This window comes from Crocodylus siamensis, chromosome 15 (genome assembly GCF_052110815.1).
Source record: "Crocodylus siamensis isolate JL-2025a chromosome 15, ASM5211081v1, whole genome shotgun sequence".
Classification (NCBI taxonomy): Eukaryota; Metazoa; Chordata; order Crocodylia; family Crocodylidae; genus Crocodylus; species Crocodylus siamensis.
This window is the reverse complement of record NC_143409.1, coordinates 6,706,595-6,732,983: the sequence shown is the minus strand read 5'-3', so window position 1 is coordinate 6,732,983 and position 26,389 is coordinate 6,706,595. Positions and strand designations below refer to the sequence as shown.

At 49.5% G+C, this 26,389-nt stretch overlaps 1 protein-coding gene across 3 annotated transcripts in view; it reads right to left on the bottom strand.

Annotated features, from left to right (window-relative positions):
- PCSK6 (proprotein convertase subtilisin/kexin type 6) overlaps positions 1-26,389 on the bottom strand; it is a 124,148-nt gene that overhangs the window by 53,040 nt on the left and 44,719 nt on the right. For all 3 annotated transcript variants that reach the window (XM_090028510.1, XM_090028511.1, XM_090028512.1), the window contains 3 exons: positions 23,554-23,642; positions 12,732-12,904; positions 1,787-1,999 (listed from right to left, as the gene is read on the bottom strand). In XM_090028510.1, the coding sequence (XP_089884636.1) occupies positions 1,787-1,999; positions 12,732-12,904; positions 23,554-23,642 (475 nt within the window). The remainder of the gene's footprint in view (positions 1-1,786; positions 2,000-12,731; positions 12,905-23,553; positions 23,643-26,389) is intronic.

Sequence of the window (26,389 nt, the reverse complement as noted above, 5' to 3'; positions counted from 1 at the left end):
TTCCCAGCAGAGTGGTAAGTCAGAGAAGAGGGCCTGACTTTTCAAACTATTACCTTCCCAAGCGAGCAAATGTTGCTGCCACACACCATCTCCCTGCTGGGTTTGCAGTGTATAAAGCATTGATTCTGCTTCTACCAACAAATGTAAAAATAAGCATCCTTTATAAAGAGCCATTTTCTAGCAGAGATGGTGCAAATCAAGAGGCGTGGATTCACAGCTACAAAACATGGCCTTCTACCTCTACTGAAATATCTGAGCTTTCTGTTTAAACAGCATGCATAAAACCGTCGTCTTAATTACACCACATTTACAGCATGGGCTCTAAAAATCACTTTTAAGATTAAAAATGGTCTGTGGTTCAGACACACGAACCTTTCCTTTTAAGTCAGCATTAAATTCTTATTAACATAATCAGAGCACAGATGCTGTAACACTCCCCACTGGTTTGCAATAATTGCACATAATGGTTGAGGGGAAGGAACCCATCCAACTTGTGCCTATGGGGGAAAAGTGCCGAGGAGGAAAGAAATAGCTCCTAGGTGTTTTTACCTGCTACCAAAGCAGTGCATGCACAAGTCTCTCTCTAAACTTCTGGAGCACTATTTATTTTCATAATTAACTGGCTCCTGTTACTACACTATCTGATCACTGCACACCTTTACTACATTCATCCTCCCAGTATGCCTCTGAGGTACGAAACTGCCACTATTCCCATTTCACAGATAGGAACATGAGGTCCAGAGAGATCAGGTGACCTGAGGTTGCTCAGGATATCCGTAGCACAACAAGGACTTGAAGTCAGGCAGATGGCTGGAACCACTGGACCACCCTCCCTCTCTGTTCCCCACCTCAAGCTACGGTGCAAGTAACTCAGAAACCAAATGAAATCCATGCAGAAGGGAGGGCCCAGGACAATATGTGCACAGTCATATCGCTTTAGGAGGCCTGGAACATTGTACAGGTTTTCACTTATTAAGGAAATAAAAGAATTCGGATTCTTTTCTCCTATTAGATGTCCTCTAAACTGGTTCCAGTGACACCCTCAGAATTACATCAGTGTAAAGCCCGAGAAACAGAGTGCAGAATCGAGTCGTAAAGGGCAGGTCCACACATTTATTAATGCGCTTTTGCTAATGCACACTAAATTTAGCACCTCCATTGTAAGGTACTAGAAAAAGGTGCATTAGCCCTTTTAAAGTCCATTAGTGAAAGTGCATGGTTTTTTGTGACGCTTTAATGCCCATTAAAATAAGCTCATGAGAACTAAAGCGCACATGCAGACATGCCCAAAATTACAAGACAGGGTCCTGATTTTACAAACCCATGCAGGCTTCAGCTTAAGAACAGGAGCAGCCCCACCGACTCGACACGGAGCACATGGCCTCTGTGTTTTCATGATTGAGGCTTCACTGTAAAGAAGTCCCAAACAGAAAGAAATGTAAAAACCCAAAGCCATATGAAAGTCTAATGAAGCATGGATTTTCATGGAAGGCACTACATTGGAGGTATGTACTTCAAGCAGGGATTTAGTCTTATAGCACAGCTTTCATTTCGAGGGAGCCCACAGGGCTTTGCAAACTACACTCACTCCGTTCACTGCTGAGCTGCAGTCTCTGCCGGGGTGAAACCTAGCGATGGCACTAGCAGTACCCAGAAGTTTTGAAAGACGGTGTGAGCACCTGAAGCTGAACTCTGCATCATTCAGCCACACCTCACTCTTGCTGAACCACTGGGGAGGTTTTAGGTGGGTGGATCTCCGTGAGCGAGACTCAGAGACAACACTTACAATTTTCCGATCGTAGAAAGCTCCACTGCTGTAGGTGGTAGCCAGGGTTGAAGCGCATTCCTCCAGGTACCAGGGCTTTTGACCGTTCTCAGTCGTGCTGCTGATGGAGATGGTGTAGATGCTGTTAGTGTAACCATCGCATGAGCAGTAATCTCCTTCTCTGCCACCGTTTCCTGATGCCCAGATGAAAATGGAGCCCAGTCCTTTACGGCCCTGAATATTCATCCAAAACAAAACACAAAAAAACCCATAAGGAAACAAGCCTGTCCCAAAATAACTCTTACAGTACCACTACACCATTACAATAACTCCACCCCATACCGAGGGACATACGAGTGCAAGGGACCTGTTGGGTTATCAAGCCCCATTTCCTGCTATCACAAGCAACTGCTGCATATAATCCTTTCCACAGACACCTCCCTGGGCTCTCGGACCCACAGCACTCCCAGCTCCCTTTCCCAGTGAACCCCCTTTAAAAAACAAGTTGCCATTTCAAAAGCCTATGGTGCATATCTACACGCCTGTTGTTTAAAGCCACCGCCAGTCTCAAAGGCAATTACTGCTCAATAGGATGGAGATGTAGAAGAGCCTTGGAGGAACAGGCTTTAAGGCTCTCTTTCAAGTTTTCAAAGGGAAAAAAAAATCTCAATGTTAATTACGTTTCCTCCCTCAGCAAGGCTAAAAACAGAGGCACGCAGACACCCTCTACAGGGACCGTTCCTAGCCACATGGCAATGGGGTGGAAATGCCGAGCCAGCTGCAGCTGCCCCTTCCCGCAGCAGGGCAGGCAGCAGTCCTTCAAGAGTGACCTTGTTCTGATGGACACATCTGTCCCAGAGGGATGAAAAGAAAGGGCTCGTGAAGAGTCTGCCTCCCTTCCTCTTAGCTCAGTAACTCTAAATGGGGGTAACTACACATGCACGGGGTTTGCTAATTAGCCCCACAGTAAAGTGTCACTATCTACACGTGTGGTGCTATTAGGTCAGAGTAAGCTAATTAACTCCACCCGAGGGCTTACCTGCCCGACACAAGTACTATCCTATGGTGGAGTTATTTACACCCCCGCAACGCACGCGTAGATGGTGACCAGGGCTGCACCACCCCGGCTCAACGTGCTGCAGTCCTGACTGCATGTGTAAACACTGCACCTGCAAGCAATAAACTCCGGTGCAAACTGCACCGGAGTTTATTGTGTTGCAATAACACATGTACACGTGCCCACTGAAGGGGGAAAAAATCCCACTGAACCAGAAGATGCCCAAAATATCTCGTAAGATTTGATATCTCTTCTATATCAAAAAGGTGGCCTGGTACTGTCTCTTTATACCAGTCTTTCTCCTCACTTTAGGTTGGAACCGGTACTTGGTGAAGCAGCCAGGGTTTGGCACCACACATCCAACACCCAACAGAGTCTCAGCATAGCCCAGACTTTGATTCTGCTCAGTGAGAAAGCAGGGGTCAGAGCACAATAAGGGTCTGTACAACCCAAAGACCTCTCATGAGCCAAAACACAGCAGAGCGGGGAGATCTAAACTCTACCAAGAGCCCTCCATCCTCACCAGTGGGGGAAATTCCACTAGAGTCCTGTTTAGACACAGAAGGGATGGGACAAAGGGGGTCCTTGTCTGGTCTTTCCATGGGACACATTGAGATGGTAATGCCACTCCCACACAGGACCTGGGCTGCAGCCTGCTCTCATTCAGTTCAGCACAGAGGTTAGGAATACCACCATGCAAGTCACGGTCATGCAGGCATTGATAATCACATCACAAGAGCAGAGAACATCAGGACCTATGTTTTGACACCAAAAGAGCAACTGTCTCACCTCCCACTCTTAACCATAGCAAAAAGGGAACAATTTCCAAGAACCTGAGGGGATGCAAGGAGGAGGGACCCTGGTGACAGAGGTCACACAGCACCAAAAAAAGTGCTATATAAGACATGACTGGGAGCCAGTCAAACATTAGCAAGCCTGTATTTCTCTCCTAGGAACAGCTTCTTGAATGGTGAGGTTTGGGGTGGGGTGGAGGTGGCGGGGACAACAGGCGAAGGGATGGAGGAAGGGACATTATTAAAGCACCTGACTCAGGCTTTTGGGCCTGGTAGGTGGGTCAATGCATCTCACACGATTTGTAGGTCAATAAAGCCTTTCGCCACTGGCCTGTAGGTAGATAAGTATTCATAGATGCAAGGGGCAGAAGGGACTGCAGCAGATCATCGAGTCTGACCCCCTGCCCAGGGCAGGAAAGGGTGCTGGGGTCAGACAACCCCAGCCAGGTACATGCCCAGCCTCTTCTTAAAGACCTCCCAGGGTAGGGGACAGCACCACCTCCCTTGGACGCCCATTCCAGATTCTGGCCACCCTCACTGTAAAAAAGCTCTTCCTGATGTCTAACCTGAAACTGCTCTCCGTTAGTTTGTGACTATTGTACCTAGTTACTCCAAGGGGTGCCCTGGTAAATAGAGCATCTCCTATTCCTTGCTGTCCTCCCCCCACAATGAATTTGTAGGCAGCCTCAAGATCACCTCTCAGCCTTCTCTTGTGGAGGCTGAAGAAATCCAGGGCCCTCAATCTCTCCTTGTAGGGCTTCCCTTACAGGTCCCTAACCATACAAGCAGCCGTCTCTGGACCCTCTCCATGTTGTCCACATCCCTCCTGAAGTGCGGCGCCCAAAACTGGACACAGTACTCCAGCTGCAGCCTGACCAGTGCTGCATAGAGGGGAGCATCACCCCCCTGGCCCTGTTCGCCATACATCTGCTAATGCATGATAAAGTGTAGTTAGCTTTACTGATCGCTTTGTCACATTGACGATTTGTGTTCATCTTGGAGTCAACAACTACGACTCCAAGATCCCTTTCTGCTGCTGAGAAGGTCATCCCCCCGCCTGTCAGTGTGTTGGGGATTCCTTCTCCCCGGGTGCAGCATTTTGCACTTGTCCTTGTTGAACTGCAGCCTGTTCTGTTCTGCCCACTTTTCCAACCTGTCCAGATCCGCTTGGATTCATTCCCTACCCTCTAGTGTGTTAACTTTTCACCACAATTTGGTATCATCAGCAAATTTGGACAGAGTGCTTTCCACACCCTCATCCAAGTCACCGATGAAGACGTTGAATAGCACCGGTCCAAGGACCGAGCCTTGCGGGACTCCGCTTCCCACACCTTTCCAGGTCAATACCAACCCGTCCACCACCGCTCTCTGGGTGCGACCCATCAGCCAATCTGTCATCCACCAGACTGTGTAATCATTTACATCACAGCCTGCTAGTTTATCTGTGAGAATAGGATGAGATACCATATCGAAGGCTTTCAGGCGCAGGTGGAAAATGACAACTCCAGCAAACTATCAGGCAGAAGTGGAAAAGCCAGAGCAGTTCTTACTGGCACTACAGGAAGCCTTGAAAACACATGCCCTTTTAAATAAGCTGCACCTTCACCTGAAACGCACTTTGCTTTTCTAGTCCACCACCTACAACTAACCTACAAGGAGACTCTGGCTTGGTCCCACTTAGCCTGCTACAAACTGGATCCAAAAAGATAATGAAGAGGCTAAAGGAAAGTAGCTCCCAAGGGGTGGGGAGGTGAGGGGAAAGCCACCCAATTTTCCAAGGGGAGGAAGCTGGCATGTGCCCAAGGAGATATTTTGGAAAGACTCCAGGCAGGTCTGGGTTTTATGGGCAGTGAAAGACTTTTCGACTTCTCCCTCCCCAGGGAATCAACTGAAAGGATGGGGGAGGGTTTCTTAATACTTCCCCGAGAGTTCGAGCAGAGGGATGGTTTATTACCTGTCTAGTTGCACTGCTGGGCTGATAATCTCTATTTGCCCTGCCTCTGGATACCAGGGGTAAGCTGGGCTGCTCCCCTCACTTTGTAAAGGGTTTCATTATCTGGTCTGCCTCACAGCCAAATAAAGAGGACACTTCCAAAGGAGAGATTAATGGAGCTGTCTGGAGCTGCACAAGAAAAAAAGGATGACTCAATAGCCAAATCATTCGACTCTCGTCTGCTCCTGGGTAAGTCTATCTACTTTTCCGATGGGCTGACTACTTGGCCAACTACTACCAGAACTTCAGTGAGCCATTTCCTAGTACAGCGCTGCCGTCCCTGTAGGGTTTCCTGGATCTCTTAGCTGTCAACATCCTAATCCATGTTTTTGGCTGAGTGATCAGTTCACGTGGGCTGGCTCTGTCTCAGCAAGCCCCTGTAGAGTTTCTATACGAAAACAGATGTGGCTTTGCAGGTTTGGTAGTGCGAAGTTTGGCATGCTGATACTCTTTAGAGCTGCAAGTAGCACAAAGAGGACATTGAATGACTGCCTGCGAAGGTTAAGACCCACACATCCACTCCCCAAGAAAGATGGTCTCTCCAGGATTTCTTTCAATGCCATTCAGCTGACCTAGGGAGCAGTCACGAGTTGCTAAGGATATCCAAAAGGAAAAGATCTAGCAGTGATCAGTATTTGATAAAAATGCAGGGGATCCACAATGTGCTTCACGTATTTTGTGAGTTGTAGTGCCCACGTTGGCACTTCCTAAGCTCAGGTGACAAGCCTGGTTTCAAAGGCTGGCCCCCAAACAGCCGGCTCACACGGCACATCACCAGACCCTGCGAGTGGCGCAGTCAGATCCTCGGCCCTCCATACAGGGCTCAGATTCTGGTCTGACTCGCCCCGTATGCACATCCGTCTCCGGTGGCATTGCAAGGGGTGTGAACCAGCTCTTTGACAGGATTATATTGAGACAGTGATGGGCACACATACAATTATTCCTCTCCTAGGGATTCATAAAGGAAAACTCCCTCCTCCTCCATCATGTTAACAGGATGGAGAAGCAGCTATTTCTGGAGGATGTTTCCAGCCACAAGCGAGGGAGAGACTAATAACGTAATTACTGTAGGTTGGCCTGGGAGCCAAGACATGGCTTCCATTAGTGCTCAAACACCAAACGGCCAAGATTTCTGCAGGGACGTTTAAAACGCTCAGGGTCTCTGCAGGAAAGCATTGCTCACTGGCAACTCTGGCATGGATCCTAGGCGTCAGTCCAAATCTGAACCAAACCCCAGTGAAACCCACTTATTTCTTCACTGACTTCTACAGGCTGTGGATAAAGCAGTCAATTTAAAGTAGATTGAGCTAGATTCTTCCTGTTTTCATGACACAGTTCAGTGCTGTATTGATACCGGCTGGTTGTATCCTGGCTTTAAAGACATCAATTACAGCACAGGATAAATAGTCCCCCATTAGCTCAGGAACTAATAAGGTGTGGCTGAGAGAGCAAGTAACAAGAAAATAGATAACACTGGCACAGTCCTATTGCTAATAGATAAAGGCTATATTAATGTTTCCATTAGAAACTCAATTTGAAGGATTTATAACTCAGCCACAGCTATCTACTTGGCTAAAGGTTATCGTTAAGGAGCCAATTACAGGCTTTCTTCATAATTTAAAAAGATAGGCTGGGCGATTAGGAGTTATGCATATCAGGGAAGAAATCTGTGAGTCTCAGGTGTTTCGTGGCTTTCCAAATTGATCATACATAAATGATTAAAGCCTGGCTGTTGTTCCCTGGATGGTTCCCTTTCCTGCTCAGATAGACAGAGCCGAGCAAGGGTTTGGTGGACCACGGTTCTCCTCCTGGCTTCCCCCTGGCTTTAGGGGACACCGTTAGGGCAGAAGAAGGAGACTTGCCATGATCCACAGCAAAATCTCCCAATCTTGCAGATCCACTAGACCTCCAAACAGAAATTCAGGAGGAAGGAGGGAGCTGTAAGCAAGCAACCCCAAGGGAAGCTCAGCCAGGGGCAGCATAGCTCCTGCAGGAGCTACAATGAAGTGTAAAGCCATAGGGCACAAAGCCTGAGATGCCGAGTCTCACGCACAAAGCCTGAGATACCAAATCCTGTTCGTGCACCAAGCTGCTCTTGAAAAGGAGTTGCGATATCTGAAGGAAGGTCTTTTCCCTATGTTGACTAGCTTCATACATACTGCAATAGCGCCCCTTCCAAAACTCATGTAGGAAGGAGCTGGCTTTTCAGAAAGCACCGAGGGCCATGGCCTTAACTTCAGCCTGAAGCACAGAGCTCCTGGCAGAGTTATAGCCGATCTTTCAAAAAGACAGGCAGTGTTGGAGAAACTACTCCACCCCTGGAACAGCTGTCTGACTGGTCACCGGACTGAGCCTCCAGCTTGGTGACAGCCTTCCGTTTGGATGCCATGTGATAACTTTTGAGCGCTGGATCCCATCAGTCCTCAAATCTCCAGGAACGCTCTGGGCATCAGTGGGCAGAATGCTATTGATTCTGGTAGAAACCGGACGCAACGATGCTGTGAAACGAGGGATGCATGGAGACACCCCTGGGCAGCTGTGCTATAAGCTGTGACTGCTGCTGGGTGGTAGCCATAAATGTACTGCAGCCTCAGTTCAACTCTGCCCCTGCTCGTACTATAGCCTGAAGATATTGGAAGAAGAAGTCAAGAAGATGGAAAGGATGAGGAAGAAAGCGAATAAGGACAGATCTGGGTTTGCCAGCAGAACAGAAGATCTGTGGCTGAAAGCAGGTTTCTCCCTCCACCCGGCAGTTGGTACAAGGGGCACGTAGAAGACAATCCTGCTGATAAGCAGCCAGCATGTTTCTTGGTTGCTTTTTGCCCCCTGCCACAAGGCTACAGCAGTGGAGCCCCACCGAGCCGAGGCACATAGATCAGAACATGCTCCAGTGGGTTTTGGGCAATGGCTGTACTGCCTGGTGCCAGAAGGTAGTAAGTGTTAACAAGGCTTAAGAATAGGCAGGGAGGGTACCCACATATAGCCCCCGGCTGCACGGTATGGCACCTGGACCATAATGAAGGAAGGGGTAGACCTGTATCCTCAGAGCCTTTCAAACAGAATAGGGGGACCCTGATATGGAAAGTGGAGGGCACAGCATACCCCTGGCTCGTGAGGGAATGAGGCCCCACCAAGAACCCATTTCCGCAAGGCAGAAAATGAAGGGACCTGGTATATGAAGGGGAAAACAGAGCTATGTGGTGATGGGGGGTGGGAAGGGCCACACAGTCCCAGCACAGTCAGGTGGAGCATGGAGCAGATCCCAGCATAAGGTAGTGAAGGTATGAAGGATATGTGTGCACACACGCAAGCACACACATGCATGCACGCATGCACACACACACACAGCCTTTGGCATGGTGAGAGGCGATTGCAGGGAGGAGGAAGAAAGGGATGCACAAGATACTGGTGGAGGTGGAAAGGGAGGGACGCGGGGGCACCGATGCCTAGTTCTTCTCACCATTAAACATTTGTAGTCAGTACAAATCCCTTCTTCACGCAGCAGCCTCACTTCCCAGCCTCCCAAAAGGACAATCACAGGGAACTCAAGAAGATAAAGTCTGGGCCTGGGCCTGGGCCTTTCCCTTTGTAAGGTCCCTCCGCTGGAGTTGGGAACGGCAGGGAGACGCTTGTGGAAGGATCGCACCCCCTTGGCTGGCATGCTGAGGGGTTGTGATTTGAGTAAAAGCAGCAGACGTGGTTATTGGGACAACACCTGTGGAAACCTGAGTGCCAGAGAATCTCCTGCACACTAAAGCCATCCAAATGCCAGGCGCCCTGATCAGCTGCTGGAGCCTATTTAGTTAGATCGTGTCCCTGTGGATAAGAAGACCTAAAGAGATGTCTGGTTCCCAGCTTCTCTATATTTACATTAAGTGAACTCCCTCACCCTTCAATGAATTCCTCCTCAGACTACCTACAGAAAATTAAATAAATAGGGGGACCCCCCCCAACACGCACCTTATTTTTAGATAATGTTCAAGCTGTCCAGGGTATGTTCAGGGCCCTTTGTGCGACAGCTCTGACTTTGGGAACCACACTTTCCATTTATGCCTCGCTTGCCATCCCAAATTCTCAAAGAGCTTTGCAAAGCCAGGGAGCTCCCATCCCCATTTTGCAGATGGAGAAACTGAGGTCCAGAATGAGGCTGGAATTTGCTGTGGATCCCAGCAGTTCAGCTGGAGCTCTCAAGACCAAGATGTCCTGCCTTGTGGTGCTATCCTTCCCCATGGGGCCTCCTGCACCAACTGAGATGCTTCATCTGATGTGGTTATTTAAGGATGGAGCGTCCACCCTGCAATTCTGCCCCTGCTTTGTTCGTACATCAGCAGGAGACTGCTGTGTGGGTTTGGAGAGTGCAGCTGAGATCACCTTTCCTTGCGCTCTAATTCAGGGTCTGAATTCCCGTGTCTTGAGCTGGAGGTCATCCCAGGTGTGTTGTTGCTAACACAAAAAACCCCAAACCCAAAATGATACTAAACACAGCGTGCGGAGGATGCTGGCAGTTTGCAATGTTTCATCCCGCCTGGCACAGCTAAATCTGCAAGCAAGCAGAATTACTCGATAATGACACCCTGTCAAGGAGGGGCCGATGCCACAACAGGACTTTTTTTTCAACACTTCGCCCTCCTCCCCTCAAGATCCCCTGAAATAATTCTTAAGATGCAAAAAGAAAAATGAGGAGGAGATGCCAAAGTGCGTGTGAAGGAAGGGGTGTGGCTTGCCCTCAAAGTCGCAGGGGAGTTTGCGACAGACATCTGCAATTTAAGGTTCCCCAGGGAGCATATTTTACTCCGTGCTGACCACCAAAAGCACACAGCTGGCTTCAGGATTTCAGACAGCCAGGACAAGTCTGACTAGTCCAATCTGAACCGGCTGTACCTCTTTGAGGGACGGCACCAGGACACGCACAAAGCCTGAGATACTGAATCATGGTCACGCACCAAGCTGTGCTTGAAAAGAGGTCGTGATGTCTGAAGGAAGGTCTTTTCCCTGTGTAGGCTGGCATCATACATACTGCAGTAGCACCTCTTCCAAAACTCAGAGCTGGCTTTTCAGAAAGCACCACAGCAAAAGACAGGGCTTGGTCCAGCAAAAATTCAAAAGCTTGCTGTAGCCTGCAACTCTCTCATCATTTGCTCTCAGCTCTTGTTGCAGGGTACTACTTGCTCCTAATTATAAAACTCTCTGGGGCTAGAACTCAGTCTTTACTGTGTCTTTATACAGTGGCTAGGCCAACAGCCCCATCTTGACTGGAGCCTTTGACCTCTACCATGCTATGCATCATAACCAACTGCGCGGTGTCTGGGCACACACTGATCCTGGATCTGTGACTCTTTGCAACTCTTCCCACATATTAATGGGTCCTGAATTAGTGAGGGGCAAAGGAGTAGAAGAGGCCTCCTCAACCATCAACCCCTACACCCCCAGACAGCCTTTTACCTATTTATCAGAAATGATGTAGACATGGCTGAGAAGACCTGACTGCTGCATGCTGAAAAGCCAGCTAAGGTGACAGGCTGTATCAGCAATCAGAGAGGGAACAGAGAAGTACAAGGACACTGTAAAGTAACCACCTAACTGACCTTTGGTAATGAATTGGATTTGGGCCATGCCGGCTTCAAAGAGATGCAGCGGAAACAGGAATATTCCAGACAGGTAGCGAGGCTGGGGAGGGAGGGTCCGTACAAAGAGGAAGGAGACAGCGACAGAGTCTACTCCCTGCCAGAGGTCACTCAACAAATTTAGATGGGAACAAATTTGGGACAGACAAAGGTCGCTCCTTTAAGCAGGGCAGGAATAACCTGTCAAAGCCACTGAGGATAAATATTAGGAGCTTGGTAAGAAAGAATAAGACCATTACATGAGAGGGCCTTGCTGTCACACTAGCTAGGGTTATGGTAAAGAGATGAGCCATCCCCACGCTCCAGGGCATGCTCTGATTGCTATCAGGGACGACAGGAGGTCAGGCAGGAACTTGCCCTCATGCCTCGCATATGTATCCACTAAGGTGCTCTGCACAAACCTGCAGATCTTGATGCCCAATGCCAAGATGGAGCACACTGACCCATGGGAGGCAAGAGGGAGAAGGGACACAATGCCACAACAGCAATCCCAACACCAGCCAACCCCAAGACCTGGCTTGGAAGTACTCCATCTCCTTGCACCCGCAAACTGGCAGTGCTGGTTGTCTGCTGTCATGTAAGACCCAAGGGTGAGGGGACAATGAGCTGGGGCAGGGAGGGAGTAGGTGGATCATCCTTAGTGCAACAACAGGAAGATAGACATCCTACCCCCAACCCCTGGGAAAATAAATCTAATTAAACAGCAGTAATAAAATATTATTTCCCTTGCAACGTGTTCGATTTCTTAACCCAGCTTCCAGTTACAATTTGGAATTAGACCTTGGGATGAACCTCCCTCACTGGAGCCACAGCCCCGGAGCCTGCTGCGAGGTTAAGGCCAGCCTCTTTCCTCAGGGATCCTTCCAGCCCAAAGCAACGGGGTTGTCCTGATTTATGCTGATACTGATCCATGCACGGGGAAAGTCTGAACATGGGAAGAATATGCCCAGAGCAGCTGCAATGACAGGCATCAAAAAATGGAGCTTCCTGCTGCAAAAGAGTGGGTCTGAGAGCATGCCTGCTCTTTTACCCACCAGCTACATCAGCCCAACCCAGCAATATGAATGCTTCCAAACTGCAGATGTAAGTGTGTGCTGGGGGCAGGACTAAAGGGATTCATGTGGCAGATGCCTGGATGGCCGTAGCGAGATGCCCACTCAAACTCTCAATAATGGCATCACCCTGGCTCAGCCTACACGAGGGGAAAACAGACATGAGTCTCCTCCAGGAACGCTCCCCGGGCGAGGGCAATGAGGGAAGTTTTGGTGCCAGCAGGGCTTGGGGATTTTTGTTCCCGCCTCATAACAACACTCTCCCCTCTCAAGTCTTTGGGTGCTTTTAACCTCAATTCTGCCCAGGCTACCCTCCTCCCCGCCTCTCTCTCTCTCTCTCGCAGACATGCACGCACACACTTCAACTTCATAGGGAGCAAAAGGGCAAAAAAAAACCAACAAAAAAACAAAACCCGAGCGTCTCCAAGGCACTCAAAGAGTCACACCTTTTTAATGCCATGCTCAAAAGCCTGTCTGGCCAACGGACCGGGTCCATCAACTGTCTTCCCATCATCATCTGGCCCCCAGCTCGCGCTGTAAATGTCAATGTGATCGGGTCTGATGCCAAGCGACTTCGCTTCGACAACATCTGTTACATCTCCATCTAACATACGAATGCCTAAAAGCACAAAAACATTAGACATTAGGGCTTAATGGCTTCTATGAAAGTGGAAGGATTGCAATCAAAGGCCTTTGTTAGCGGCTGCTGAGAATTGAAAGGCTTGTAATGTCTTGAATAGCTTAAAACAATGCCACTGTGTATGCTCTAATGAGCTCTGCCGCCTGAGTTCTTAAGCTATTTTGGAAACCTTTCCCTCTCTCACTTCTCTCTCCTCCTCTCTCTCTGTTACGGATTTAATTGCAAATGATGGAAAGGAATTAAAATTATACTTCATTTGGAGCTCTCGGGGCATTCTGACACAGAAGCAGGATTCACACAGCGGACAACTTCAGAGTCCAACATCGCATTTCCCCGAGTCCGAGAACCAGCCGCGTTCATAAAGTTGCCCTACTTACTGCTGCGAGTCTCGCAGCTGCTGGAGATAACGCGCCTTTAAAATTCCTTCAGCTGTAAATGCTCCGTGTTCAACTTTCTCTTGTTCCCTTTACAATTATAGTGAATCAAATCAATCGTTTTTACACCTGGAAGATATTAGCCTGTTTCTTAAATGCTCACCAAAAAGCCTAGGCTTAGAATGTGTCGGGAATGGACTTGGCATGTTAGCTCATGCACTTTATGTAGAGCTGTTTGCTCCATGCACCAAAACAACACAGCACGGCGGTTTGTCATCAGGAACAAACTGACTACTTCACAAAGGAAGAAGAGCTCAACTTATTTGTCAGACGATAAATGAGAAAGAAGGGGTTACTCCTACAGACCCGGCATTCAGTGAGCAACCTGACATAAAAGACTGACCGGGAGGGTTCAAAACTTCACAGGACAGTTAAGTATAGGAGAAGTGTATTTTGAAGGCTCAAGTATGAGATTTTTGAACATCTCAACCCCTTGGATGGCTTTGGAAATTTACAGCCAGATCTCCAGGAAGAGAGAGGGAATGTTATTACTGAACAAAAAAGGGATGAAAACAGGAAGGGGGAGAGGGGATGAAACAAAATCCAACACTGGGCACATCTACATGTTTTGATTTAAGGCACATTAGCCATTTTTAAGGCAATTAAGGGCATGGGTCTACATGTGCGTGCCCTTAATGCACCTTAAAAATGGTGATTTTAAGCTACCCACACCTAAATTTGATACCTACAAAAGCAGGTATCCATTGGCAACACGTAGCGGGTGCATGCAGATGCACGTGCTCCCCTTGAAAACGCCAGCCACAAAACCAGAAGTGCCGGCAGAGGTGCACTTCTGGTTTCGCCACTGGTGATGGGCTCAGTCATCGGCCACTGCCCACCCCCTTCTGCCCCCACCCGGGTTGGTGATCATCTGCTAGGGACCCCCCGACAGGTCAGTGATCTGGTGCCCCCCAGACTCAGGAGGCACCAGTCACCCATGCAGGTATCAAATTTAAGCAAGAATAGCTAAAGTGCCTAAATGCACATATAGACACGTTAAGGCGCATTAACACTGTGTATGTCAACTGGTTTGGGACTACTAACTTTAGTCCCAAGTTAGTCCACACACTGCATTAATGCGCCTTAGTGTGTGCACATGTAGATGTATGCCTAAATCACCTTAATGTGCATTAGGAAAATGTGCATTAAGTTTAGGTGCACGTAAAAGCACATGTAGACATGCCCTGCGTATCCAAAACACAGAAAGATAAGCAAGCGTTCACCGCCTCCCCGCACGCAGCAGCTCAGCTGGCCCCAAGCAAAGTGTCAGCACCCAGAGGGAAGCTGCAAGACAGCAGAATTGCTCTGATAGTCTGAAATCACAACAGTCATGCTAGGAAGGTGGAAAAAGGTAGGTATGAGGGAACCATTTAACTCTAGCTCTCCATCATCCTTTAAGTCTCCCCCACTTGCCTCCCCGAGGTGGAGCGGTATGAACAGCTCATCCCGCTGATACACAAGGGGCCCGGGCAGTGGAACAGGGAATCGCTGAGGCTGTGAAAACTAATTCAATTAGAGAAGTGACAGAGCTCGGACAGCTTCTTCTGTGATGTGGCTTTTCCAGCCACATGAAGCATTCACATCAATCTCAAGAGAAAAAGCTTGTCTGCCTCTTCCCTTGACAGCACAAGGCACCTTGCCTGCAAACGCCTGATGGGAAAACAGATAAGAAAGGGAATGAGCTGAAAAGAGCCGATTTAATAAGATGTGGCGGAGGCTGCTCCTGGCTCATGACAAGACTGCAAGTGTTGAACTCTGCCACTGAATCTCTAGTGTTAAAGACCCATGGAGCTAGGCAGCTTGCCTCTGTGCGTGGTTTCCCAGGGGCCCTGCAAATGGGTCGTGCCCTCTGAGGCACAAAATTCAGCTTATTGGGTAAGCAACGCTATTCAAGCAAGCACAGTGTGAAGGAAACCCCTGCTGCTCAAGCAGTCATGGGTCAGGCCTCCAAATATTGTGAAGCTGGCATACAAAATCATGAGGTTTTTAAAAAGCAGCATATCTAGGAGTCTTTTCTTTGTCTCCTGGGTTCTTTGCCTGTAGGACACACTCGCCGCATCTTTGCACAAGCAGGAAGGCTGGTAATATCCCTTTGAAGGGGAAACTAAGATTGTCACACATTCCCCAGTGTTAGGAAGGATTTTTTTGCCTGCTGCACAACTGGTGAATGGGCAGTGCTCAGCCACTCTGGCCTGTGAGCCAAATTAGTGGCACAGTGTTGGTCTGCAGGCCAGATCCAGCTCAGGGCTGGTCACAACTCAGCATGCCAGCCCCATCCCATGCACTGTATCTGGCTGCAGAGGGCCCGTGTGTGGGGCCAAATCATCCAGCCCATGTCTGGAAACTTGGTAGGGTAGGAGCAGTGGCAGCATTAATTGCCATGGCTCTGCGAGCAACTATGCTGCTATTGCCCCCCTGCTGCCAAATTTCCAGGCCCATGGGGAGATGGCATAGCTTCAAGGGCCAGAAGCTGAGCACCACTGGGCTAGATCATGACATATTATCAGGGGAGAGGGTGTTTGTATTTTTGCTTCTGTTTATCGCCAGTTCTTGAAGAACCAGACATTAAGCCCAGCTGCCGGCAGGGCATGGGACAGAGTGGGTCTGTGCGGGGGGCGGGGGTTGCCGAGATGCCCAAGCAATGTGTTTTGCTCCCATGCAGAGGCCACATGCCAATGGCCAGATAAGAGTTTGGGAAGAAATACTGCCTCATCCCTCCCTGCCTGTGAGATTGGTAGGGACCCTTCCTCTGCAGCCTGAGGTGTGGTTCACCTTGGATCGCTGGGCACAGCCTACTAACCAGCTCCCTTCCAGGGCAAGGGGCTGAAGGCTGCTTGGTCTCCGCTGTCCTTTGCCCACACCCAGTCTCTCAAAGATAGAATATTTTCATCAAAAGCCTTAAGGCTTAATACAGGATTGTCCACACGACACCTAGTAGCCAGTGCTCTCCAGGGCCGACGAGATGGTGACATGGTCCATCTGCCCTTAACGATGATGCCATGGAAAATGCAGAGGCTGTTTCCACAAGCAGGTCTTACCCATCTCTCTCTGCCCCCAGGGATGTGGTCCCAGAGTGCAGGAGGCAAGCGAGGGGCTTGCTTGAGTGACAGCAGAACTTGGCAGTGTGACAGCACCATGCACGGGGGACGTGGCAGCATGAAGCAGCTTCTGGATTAACAAGTTGTTGCAATGACTCTTAGATTTTAGTTTGCACCACAGGGATCTGCTTTGATTAAAGAGGATGAGCTCAGGCTGCATCCCCCACAAGGGCAAGGGACTCATATACCTCAGCTACTAAGAGAACAGCTAGAGGCAAATATGTATAGTTACTGCCAGTAGGAGCCTGGCACTGGCGCGCGTGAAGAGGGCTGCATCTGGGCACAGGGAGGGAAGCAGGAGGTGGCGCAGCGGGGAAGCCATGCTCAGCTCCTGCACGGCAGGCCATGGGACCCTACAGAGAACCGCAAGGGGTGCTTGCAAGGTCTTTATTTTCAGGACTGTAGCTACAAAAGACAAGGGACTCACCTGCCATCAACCCCATGCTGCCCTTCTAGCAAGGTGTGGCCACAGAGCCCTTGAGACCCAGTTCTGGCACTGTCCTAACAAGCCAACACAGAGGGAGCTGAGAGGGGCCATCACGCTGCAGCCACAAGTGGCCAAAATGCAAGGAGCTGCCAATGCAAGGAGGGGCAGGCAGGTAAGGAGAAAGGGGAGAGAAGGCTTCAGCTCTGTGCTGCCATCAGGGCTTCCTGACCTTGAAACAAAACAGGAGTCTGCTGAAAGGGGCTACAGCACAAAGACCAATTGCTACAGAGGTCATGAGCATGCTACAGAGGTCACCTATGCACTGCACTCGCTGACCCGGTGTTCCTGTCCCACCGCGGGGCTCTTCGTGCAGCGGCAGACAGAGTGAGCAGCTCTGGATGAGGACACGGCCATTTCAATAAATGAGGAAAGCAACCAAAGGCTCTGGAAAGTAAGAGTGTCATGACAAAAGCCACCACTCCCAGGGCAGGCTGGGGGAGAGGAGGTCTGGAGCCAGGACGGGTTGGTGTTGGACCAGTCAACCCTGATTCTGCACAGCAGTCCCGATCAGGAAAATGCTTACACCAGCGACTTGAAGCAAAGCATGGGCTTAGGTGCTGCCCGGAGTTGGGCCATCTGCGGGGTATTGATAAATGGAAGATACTGCTTCAAAGGGTTTGGTCCCATCCCGATGAGAGGGCCACGCCAGTTCAGGCAGGCCTCCTGAAGGCAGGCTCGCTTGAGCTTTGCAGGGCTGCTCCGCGGCAGCGCATCATTCTCGTGCCCTTGGAACCAGCTGGGTTATAAAAAGCGTTTCCCTCTCCACATGATCTTTTTCTTAAACAAAACACATGCAGATTTAATTACAGTGGTAGACTTGACTGTTGTCCAGACTACCTCAAATCTATCTTTCCCAGGGCAGCCCCCCTGCCAGCAGAAAACAAACCTTACAACACAGAGCAAAGGAACAAAGTCTTTTATAAAACCTCCCTTTCATAGGGAAGTGCACTAAAGAAACTGAAGAGAACAGGCAGAAAAAAATCCCCTGAAACCTGATGTCATGACTGCATTTTTACTGCAAGGTTTTGTGTTTCCTCAACAGCACGGGCAAGGGGTGGCTGCCAGGGGATGGTTTCTGCACTTGCTATGTGAGCGTGCGATATTTAGAGACAGCAAGGTTATTTCAGCTAATCAGTCACCAGCACGCCGTCATCTAGCAGGAGCTGACAAATAGTATTTGAGGTTCGTTATTACCACATCCTGCCCATTCTTCATCCTTAAAAGAAAACATTTAGTAATGTCATCCTTCAAAGCAGTAAAAGCCATGTGTGCATTAGGGGTAAAGCAGAGAGAGAGTCATCAACCCACTCTGACTTTGGCTCTGGGCTAAGATCTCAGAGCACAATGTTTGCTACAGTCTCTGCTGGTGGGAAGGTCAAGGCCACCTCTAGTGACCAGGAACCAGCTCTGGGGATCCTGCAGGACTTTAAAGGATGGTATGGAGAATAAAGCATGGTCCTGGGACTCAGAAGACCAGGGTTTCATTCCCGACCCTCAGCCCCAAATGTCCTGCATGACCTTGGGTGAGTCACAGCCTCTCTGTGCTTCAGCTCTCCTTCCAAAGCAGGGATGATGGTACCTCCAGGCCCTACAGGGGTGTTTGGAGGCTGAGCTACAAAGAGCAGCAGGGTGCTGGCAAAATCCACACCCTGAGAGCTGTCTTTAAAAATCAGCTGTAAACTTCTCCCTTTCCTTTGCTTCCTTCGCTCCTGTCCGGAGCCCAACACTAAGACTCACTGCACAGGAAACCAAACTTAGCTCGGAAAGAGCTGGCAAACACATCCACATGCGGATAATAGGGTCTAGAGAAGGCAACCAAAGTGAAATAAAAGAGAGGTATGTGGGGGAGGGAAATAAGTCCACTATTTCCCACCCAGCAATCAATAAAAGCCTCAGAACATCACAGGCTGCACAAAGCTCTTGGAGCCGGGAGAGGGAGGGAGGAAGAAGGTACGCCAGGACCACTTTTTGTTTATTGAGCAGTAATGTATTTTGCCTACAGCAAATGAAAAAGCAATGCAAGAGCAATGAAGAGCAGCAAGTAAAATTAGATTGTAGCTTTCTGAGTGTGACAAATAGGCTTCCCTGACAAGTTTTGCTCATTAATCGCGAGTTTATTTTAGTAATCCATCTCCCATCGCTTTCACCGCAGCCACAGCACATTCTGTTCCACATTCGGGCACTCTATACCGCTTAGGTTTAAAGAGTTGCCTAAACCCCACGACCTCCAGCTGTCTGTCTTGTTTTATCATTTGGTTTGACAAAGCCTCCCTGCTCCCCCGACAGACAGCCACATCAAAGCGCTCATTAAAGAAATCAAATGAAAAAGAAAGCAGTGTATTAGTATAAAGCTGACAAATAATCCCTGCCTCCATGGCTGGGATGGGGAACATACTTAACATACAGGATTCATGCTTCTAGGGTCTGATCCTGTTCACCTTTGATTCCCACTGCAGCAACTGGAAGCAAAAGACTTGCACCAGCCAACCTGCACCCGACAGTTGTTCATCCTAACAGCCCTGGCTCCTCTCACTGTGGTCTGCTCTGCAAAACGGAGCTACTCTGAGCTGAGAAGTGTAAGCAGATGCTCCAGGCTTGCACAGACCTCCGAGCTTCTAAAATAACCATCTGCCTTCCCGTCCCTGCACTGAGACACCAAGACATGAGATGGTGTTACACGCAGGCACATCCACACCTTCCACCAGACAGACTCAGCATTTCCAAAGCACTCAAGACCAATTCTGGGAAAGGGGGAACTTATGTCTTCCAGGGAAAAGCCACATGCTGGCAACCAAATGCTCTAGCACGCAGCAGGCTTCAGCAGAGAGGTGCTAGGGAAAGCAGGGTCTCAACTGGTTTAAATCTCCAGTAGCCCCTTCGGGGTAGCACTCTGCAAGCCAACCTCAAAGTGGAGGAAGAGAAAGAACTTGGCTCAAGCATTTGGAGGGGAGCATAAGCTGATGGCACAATACAGAGAAATATGGTATCGGTCAGTCAGCTCTTTTCCTCAGTGGTTCACATGAACAAAATGGAAAACCCGTGCTGGGCTCAGCCTAGTCCCATGGGTGCGTGGCTGATGGCCGTCTTGTCGCTGTCTCACTAATAGCCCCTGCAACTCCCTCCCCTGGGTGGGCTGGCAGAGGAAGAAGCTAAGTGACCCTCCACCCACAGACAGACCCATCTTAGTGGTGCACTCTGCCATCTGCCACTTGCCCAGCCACAGCAACCATGGCTGGAGTGGCATCTATTCTGCAGGTTTTACTCCTGAGGATGCTCGTACGTGGGCTCCTGCCAAGGCCACATCTGCCTGGATCATGGTCCAAACTATGACAGTGGGAGTTAGGCTGACTGAGAAGCTTGTACCTGCTGCTAGGAGCAGCCCTGCTCAGGTCCTGTCCCTGCTACTGAGGTGGGCTATGCCTGGCTGGCAAACTGCTTTGCAAAGTCATTTTTCTGCACATTTAGTACATGGCTGCCAATAAAAATACCCAGCAGTCTATGGCCATCCCACCCTGTGCAGTGTCCCATGTGCAAACTTAGGCAAGTTAACTTCATCTCACTGACCCCATGCCTCATGGCCACTGCAGCTATAATGTTTCAGGCTGGGTTGATCCTTACTTTTTGGTCTTAATTGCTCCAAGCTGAAATTGGTTAATGGAGATGCTAATGCAAATGAGCTTTGTGATTCTAACTGGCATCAAGAATCCAATTTACTGATGGAGATTAATTTACTTCCCTAGGATTTATTATTTGTAATACAACAGTGCCCAGGTCAGGGGGGTTGGAGGCTCATTTTCCGTGCACTCATATGCATGGAGTTGATAGAAATCAGTTGCTCTCAGTTATGGACTTAGACATTTGCTTAGATGGAAACTCAAGTTCCTTAAAAAAAAAACAACAACTTAAATGCAATTAATAACCCAGTGGCCTCGGCAGTTGGAGAGGAGAGGCTGATCCGCAGACCATGAAATTCCACGCTCCAGCCAGGCCCGCAATGGGGCCCACAGCAAGCAGTCAGGTTAACCTATCCTCTAGCAGAGCTTGCAGAAGAGCAGAACGACCTGCACTTCTAGCTTGCATCTCAGTGGGCACATCTATACGAGACACTTACTGCACGGCTGCCTAATGAACTGCGCAGTCAACATCTCAGTGTCTACACATGCACTCCTATTAGGGCGTACGAAATGAAAAGGCTCTGCAGCAGGGTAGTACCTGTAAATACAAGTACTAACCTGCTGTGGAGTTTTTTCATGTGCAGCAGCATACACAGAGATGCTGCCCTGGCTGGCTGGGGCACAGGGTGCTTCAATGCAGGGCTAATCAGTAGGTAGCCCCTGGGCTGAAGCACCCTGTGCCCCAGCCAGCTGCTCTGTATCAAGTGAAGCCCAGTCAGAGCAGCCCTGAGCTGGCGGGCTGACACCCAGGACCTGTGCTAGCCTGGGCTGCTCTGACCGGGCTGCATGTGCTGCACACAAATATTGCTCTGGAGTTTTTTGCTCCCGGGTGCACATTCAAATGGCATTAACTGAACGTGTAGATGAGCACAGTGTGATGGAGAAAGCAGCCCCTCTGGGCATGAGCTGATTGTCTGGAAGGAGCAGGGCCTGAGCCCCAGGTGCTCCCATCCTTCCTTCCCCCTGCAAGCAATCAACCCCTATGGCAAGGGCAGGAATTTTTTCACCCACATGCCCTCCCCATAGTGCAAAATGCTCATATTATCTCAACAGGCCAGCCTGCAAAGGGAGCAAGGAAAGGAAGATGGTGGGGAAAGGGAGAAGAGATGCAGGGAAGCAGAAAGGATTCCTCTAGCGGAGGGTGTTCCTGAGAGTGGACAGGAGCAGTGGGCCTGAGTCAGGCCCCAGAGTTCTGAGAGCTGGCTATGGTAGCACCGGATGATGCAAGCTGTCCTCCTGGCCTGTGCTTCCCTATGAGCAAGTGACCTCCTCTCCTACATGCCAGGCCACAAGGAATTGTCTTTGTGCACATCTCCTCTAGACTTGTGGGTGGTATCTGGAGAACAGGAAAGGAGGGAGGGGTGTCAGAAATTCAGGGGAGGAAGGAAGATGAGAATAAACAAGATCTATTCCTGTTCTGCTCGTACCTCTGCCCCGCCTTCCCTTGTGAGTGTCCTGACAGCTCTCCCATGGCCAGCACAGGCTCATTACTATATTCCCATCATGCTGCACCAGCTTTCCCAGAGGCAGCATTTCTGCTGACAAAGCTGTGCTGGTTGCACTGCGGGGTTGCAGACAGTCAGAAGCCCTGCAGTGCTCTCCCGGGAGGGCAGTTCTGGAAGAAGGAGAGGGGCAGAGTAGGGGGACCATGCACTTCCCACCCCCTCAGCCCATAAGGGGAAGGGGCAGGCAGCTAGCACACAGCCGGCCTCCATCACCCTGTTTTATAGCATCACAAGCAGTAAAATACAACTCCACCATAACGACTGAGCCCAGGGACCGAGCTAGGCAGAGGGCCAGGCAGCAAGACCCTTGCTATGCACGGTGCTGCAATTCCAGGGCTGGACTCCGAGAAGCAGGGAGTTACTAGGAAAACATCCCAGGCCCCAACTCGAGCCGTCTCCCAAAGGTCTGCAGCAGAGCGACCTGTTCCACTTCTAGCACAATCCTACGTCGGCACCTGTGGGCTCAGGGTTACACTTCACCACAGGGAAAAGCTAATGGCAAAATGTATGACATAGGAAAGACTGTACAGAGCAGCCGCAAAACCTGTCTGTGACAAATGGAGACCTAACTTTGTTTCTCAGATTTCTCCCATCAGCTCCATCTCGGAGGCAAACATCCAAAGAGCCCCAGTTCTCTAAGTCACCCTCCTGAACAATTCATATTTACATCTCAATCCCTAGCCGATTCTAGATCTGAACTGGGGTGCGGTGTCTGCTCCCACCAACACTGCTGCTACCGACTCCCCTGGAGAAGGGGTTGGTAGCACAGGAGGTTGGAGAGGGACAAATCCAGTGTGCAGCCGCGTTCAAAGTTGAGGGCATCTGTTTCTGTTCTGCCCTGAAAGGCAAACCAATGATTTTTGTGAAAAGAGCACAGTATCAACGCCTCTGTTTTCATATCAGTGTGTGCATGTATGCATGCTGGTACTGCGGGCCCACAGGCGGGTGAACCCCAGTTCAAATCCTAGATCAGCAGTTTTAGTTTACTAGATTGCAGTGAAACAGTCAGTTGTTGGCCAGTGCCCTCCCTACAGAGCAACAGGCCTCTCAGTCTCTCAAACAGTTCCCAGTGAAACTGAGACACTTCCATGAAACTACAATGAGCAGCTCCAGAGTTCTGCACTCAAAGTGGCTTTAAGGGATCCACACAGTGAGACTCAGACAGGCTACAACATCTACCTGAAAATAAGGCCCCTTGGTCTCTATGTAAGAAGCAGGGAGGTGACTTGTAAAAATTACTCTCCACTGATGACATCAGGACATCTATCATGACAATTCAAAGATTTAGAAGACCCAGGACAGACCACTGCGCCAAAACCAAGGCCAGTTCTCTCTTCATTCAAGACACCACACGCCACAGTTGTACGGGCATAGGCATGCAGCAGCGAGCCATGGGAAGCGAGAAAGCCAGAGCTGAGTGCCAGCCTTACCTCCGATCTTTGCGTTGTACGCTATGCCCACGATGCAATGGGAGTTGTTTGCGGAAGCTGCAACTTCTCCCGCACAGCGGGTGCCATGCCTGAAAAGAGAGCGTACCATCAGGGTGTGCCCCGTGGAAAGGATTTCCAGCATGCAAGCACAGGTGTGCATCGTGCCCCTGCGGCACTTGATCCCCAACTTCTTCACATCATGCCTAGTCATCACAGGCAGAAGGCAGGGCAGGCTTGCACCTTACAAACTAAATGGTTCAGAGAGGCATGAGCTTTCCTAGGCATCAACCTACTTTGTCAGATGCTAGGAATGGACTCAGCCCCATGTAAGAGCCCCACCATTCCTCCGCTGTCCCAATCCTGCAGAGATGTCACAATGATCCATTTGTGACATCCCAATCCCTCTGGTGAGATCACAAACACAGGCCTAGGCTGCAGCCACTCAAGAGATTGAAAGATCCTCATTCAAGACACCAGCTCAAGAGACGGAAAGATCCTTATTCAACCAACACAACAATGGCCAGGGGAATGCAAGAAATTATTGGGAAAGCAAATTGCTTCTTGTATGAATGTTTCCTTTTCAAATATGCCACCATGTGGAAGTCCCACTTCAATTTAAGTTCCAAAAGCGTGTCAAAGTTTTGACATCTAATCCACTAAATTAGAGAAGTGCTTAGAGGATTAGTATTGTTAAGGGAATTCATGTAAGGTCACCCTTAAAACTAGTTTTTTGGTTGGTCCTGTTAGACTAGAGGACACGGCTGCAGCAGGTTGTTCAGGCATTTCACTACACGGCTCCTATTATCAGCATCAGGAGCCATGCAGTTATAATCCCCCAGCACCACGCTGAAAATTCACCCCTCTTTGCGCACCAATTGGCCTGTAGCAGATCCTCCCCATCTGAGGCCTATTGTAAGATGAAAAGAGAAACAGACCCCTAGGTTTTCACTGGTGAAGCTATTCCTTTTATAAAGGTTTCTTGTGACATAGGACATGAAAGAAAAGCGACTGATCCTAGGGCTTGCTATTTAGCAAGTTCGCTGGCAATTTATGGGGTTTACCACGTTCAGGGAGCCCTGCTGTTTGCTCACAAATGTTTGCAGGCAACAATTACAGCATAATTAACTCAAAAGCAGGGGTGCTGGCTAGAGAGCTGAACTGAGAGAGCCCAGGCAATTGCTAGGATTGTGTGTTTTATGCACATCAGGGGCAGGATCCTATGTGCAAGACGGGACAGCTCGTCTCCGCGAGGATTTGGCTGGGGGCAGGTGGGGGCAGGGGAGTGGGGTGTTGGAGAAGGACAATGAGAATAAAGATTAAGAGCCTGGAAAAAAAAAACCTCTCACCAGAGAGACTAGAAAGATGGGTGCTGTTTCCCTTTGAGAGGAGACACATGAGATGGAAGCTGATGAAAGGACATACAGTAATGAAAGGTTTCGAGCAGACAGGCTGCTGTTATCCCTGTCTCCTAGTGTGAGAACAAAAGCAGTCAAGGAAATGGAAGAGGAGGTAGATACCAAACTGATCAAAGAAACACTCATCACAAAATGGGTAGTTAGACCATGCAGTTCAGTGCCAGGGGAAGTCAGTGAGGCCCCAGACAGCCTGGAAATTTAGAGAGATGCTAGGAATATCCGAATGAATGGCACCAAAAATGATGGAAGGGATTAGGCACTAGAAGCTGCTAGGCTTACACTGGCTTGACTAGCAGAGATCAAGAGCACGCCTGATGCGAGAAATAAAGTGTCTCCTGGCCACTTACCTGGGGTCTAATACCTTCTTCTGACATGTCTACTACTGTCAGAGAAAGGACACAACCTAAATGTACCCTGCAACCGATGCTTATATCACTGCAAACTGAGCAAGGATGGGACACAGCACTGCTGGTGGAGAACAGCGAGTGGCATTTAACCAAGAACTACATCAGGAGAGGACAGGCAGTGAGCAGCAAGCCCCATGACTTAAACCATCCTAGAAATCAGCTGCCAGGGCAGGGAGCAGCAAACAGTTAGTTAATCCTGCTTCAAACTGGAGATTACCACTCATGGGTGCTCACCAGCTGACCTGGTGTTAGGGTTTCATCTGTGCACTCTGATTCTGCAGCAGCTGAAATCAAACTGCTATGATCTACCCCTGCATGAAACCAGTGATAAATTATCGTGGTTTGGCTTCCACCTATTGTGAGACAGGGCAGACAGATGAAACTGTAACAGTGGAATCAGCTGGTTTGTGATAAGTCCCCCTCCCCTGCTTTTCAATGGGTAAAATTGTTTGATCTCTCCACCAACTCAGAAAAAAACATCCTGGATGTTCCTCTCTCTACACTAGACCACGGCAGATAGCCAAAGTGGACAGATCTGCTATTAAGCTACTCACCATCTGCGAAAATGGTTTAATGTAGGCTGTTGTCAGGCAATGGTCATCATGTCCTGTCGCACTGTATCATTCACATTGGTTTAAGAGCTTAAACCAGCACTGGCCAACCTTGTCAAACCTCCCGTTCCTTAAGCGCTGCTCTGATCCCTGCCCCAGAATGGACAGGGGGCTCCAGCTCCAGAGCTGAGGGCAGGATGCTGATGCCAGAGGGGTGTCACCTCCAAGAGCCAAATTAACCCTGCCCTGGTCTCACAACCACTGCACTTCTATGTGGCAAATGAGGGTCCAAAGCCCTGAATTCAGCAGCAGCTGCTGGGTCAGGGAAGGGTTATCTTGGCTCTTAGCGGTGACACCCCTCACAGCAGGGTCCAGGCCTGCCCCCTACTCTCCTCAACTTGGGTGGAGGCTGGAGGCCTTCTGCCTCCATCCCAGTGCTTCTCTTTACTGAGTGCATCCGGCT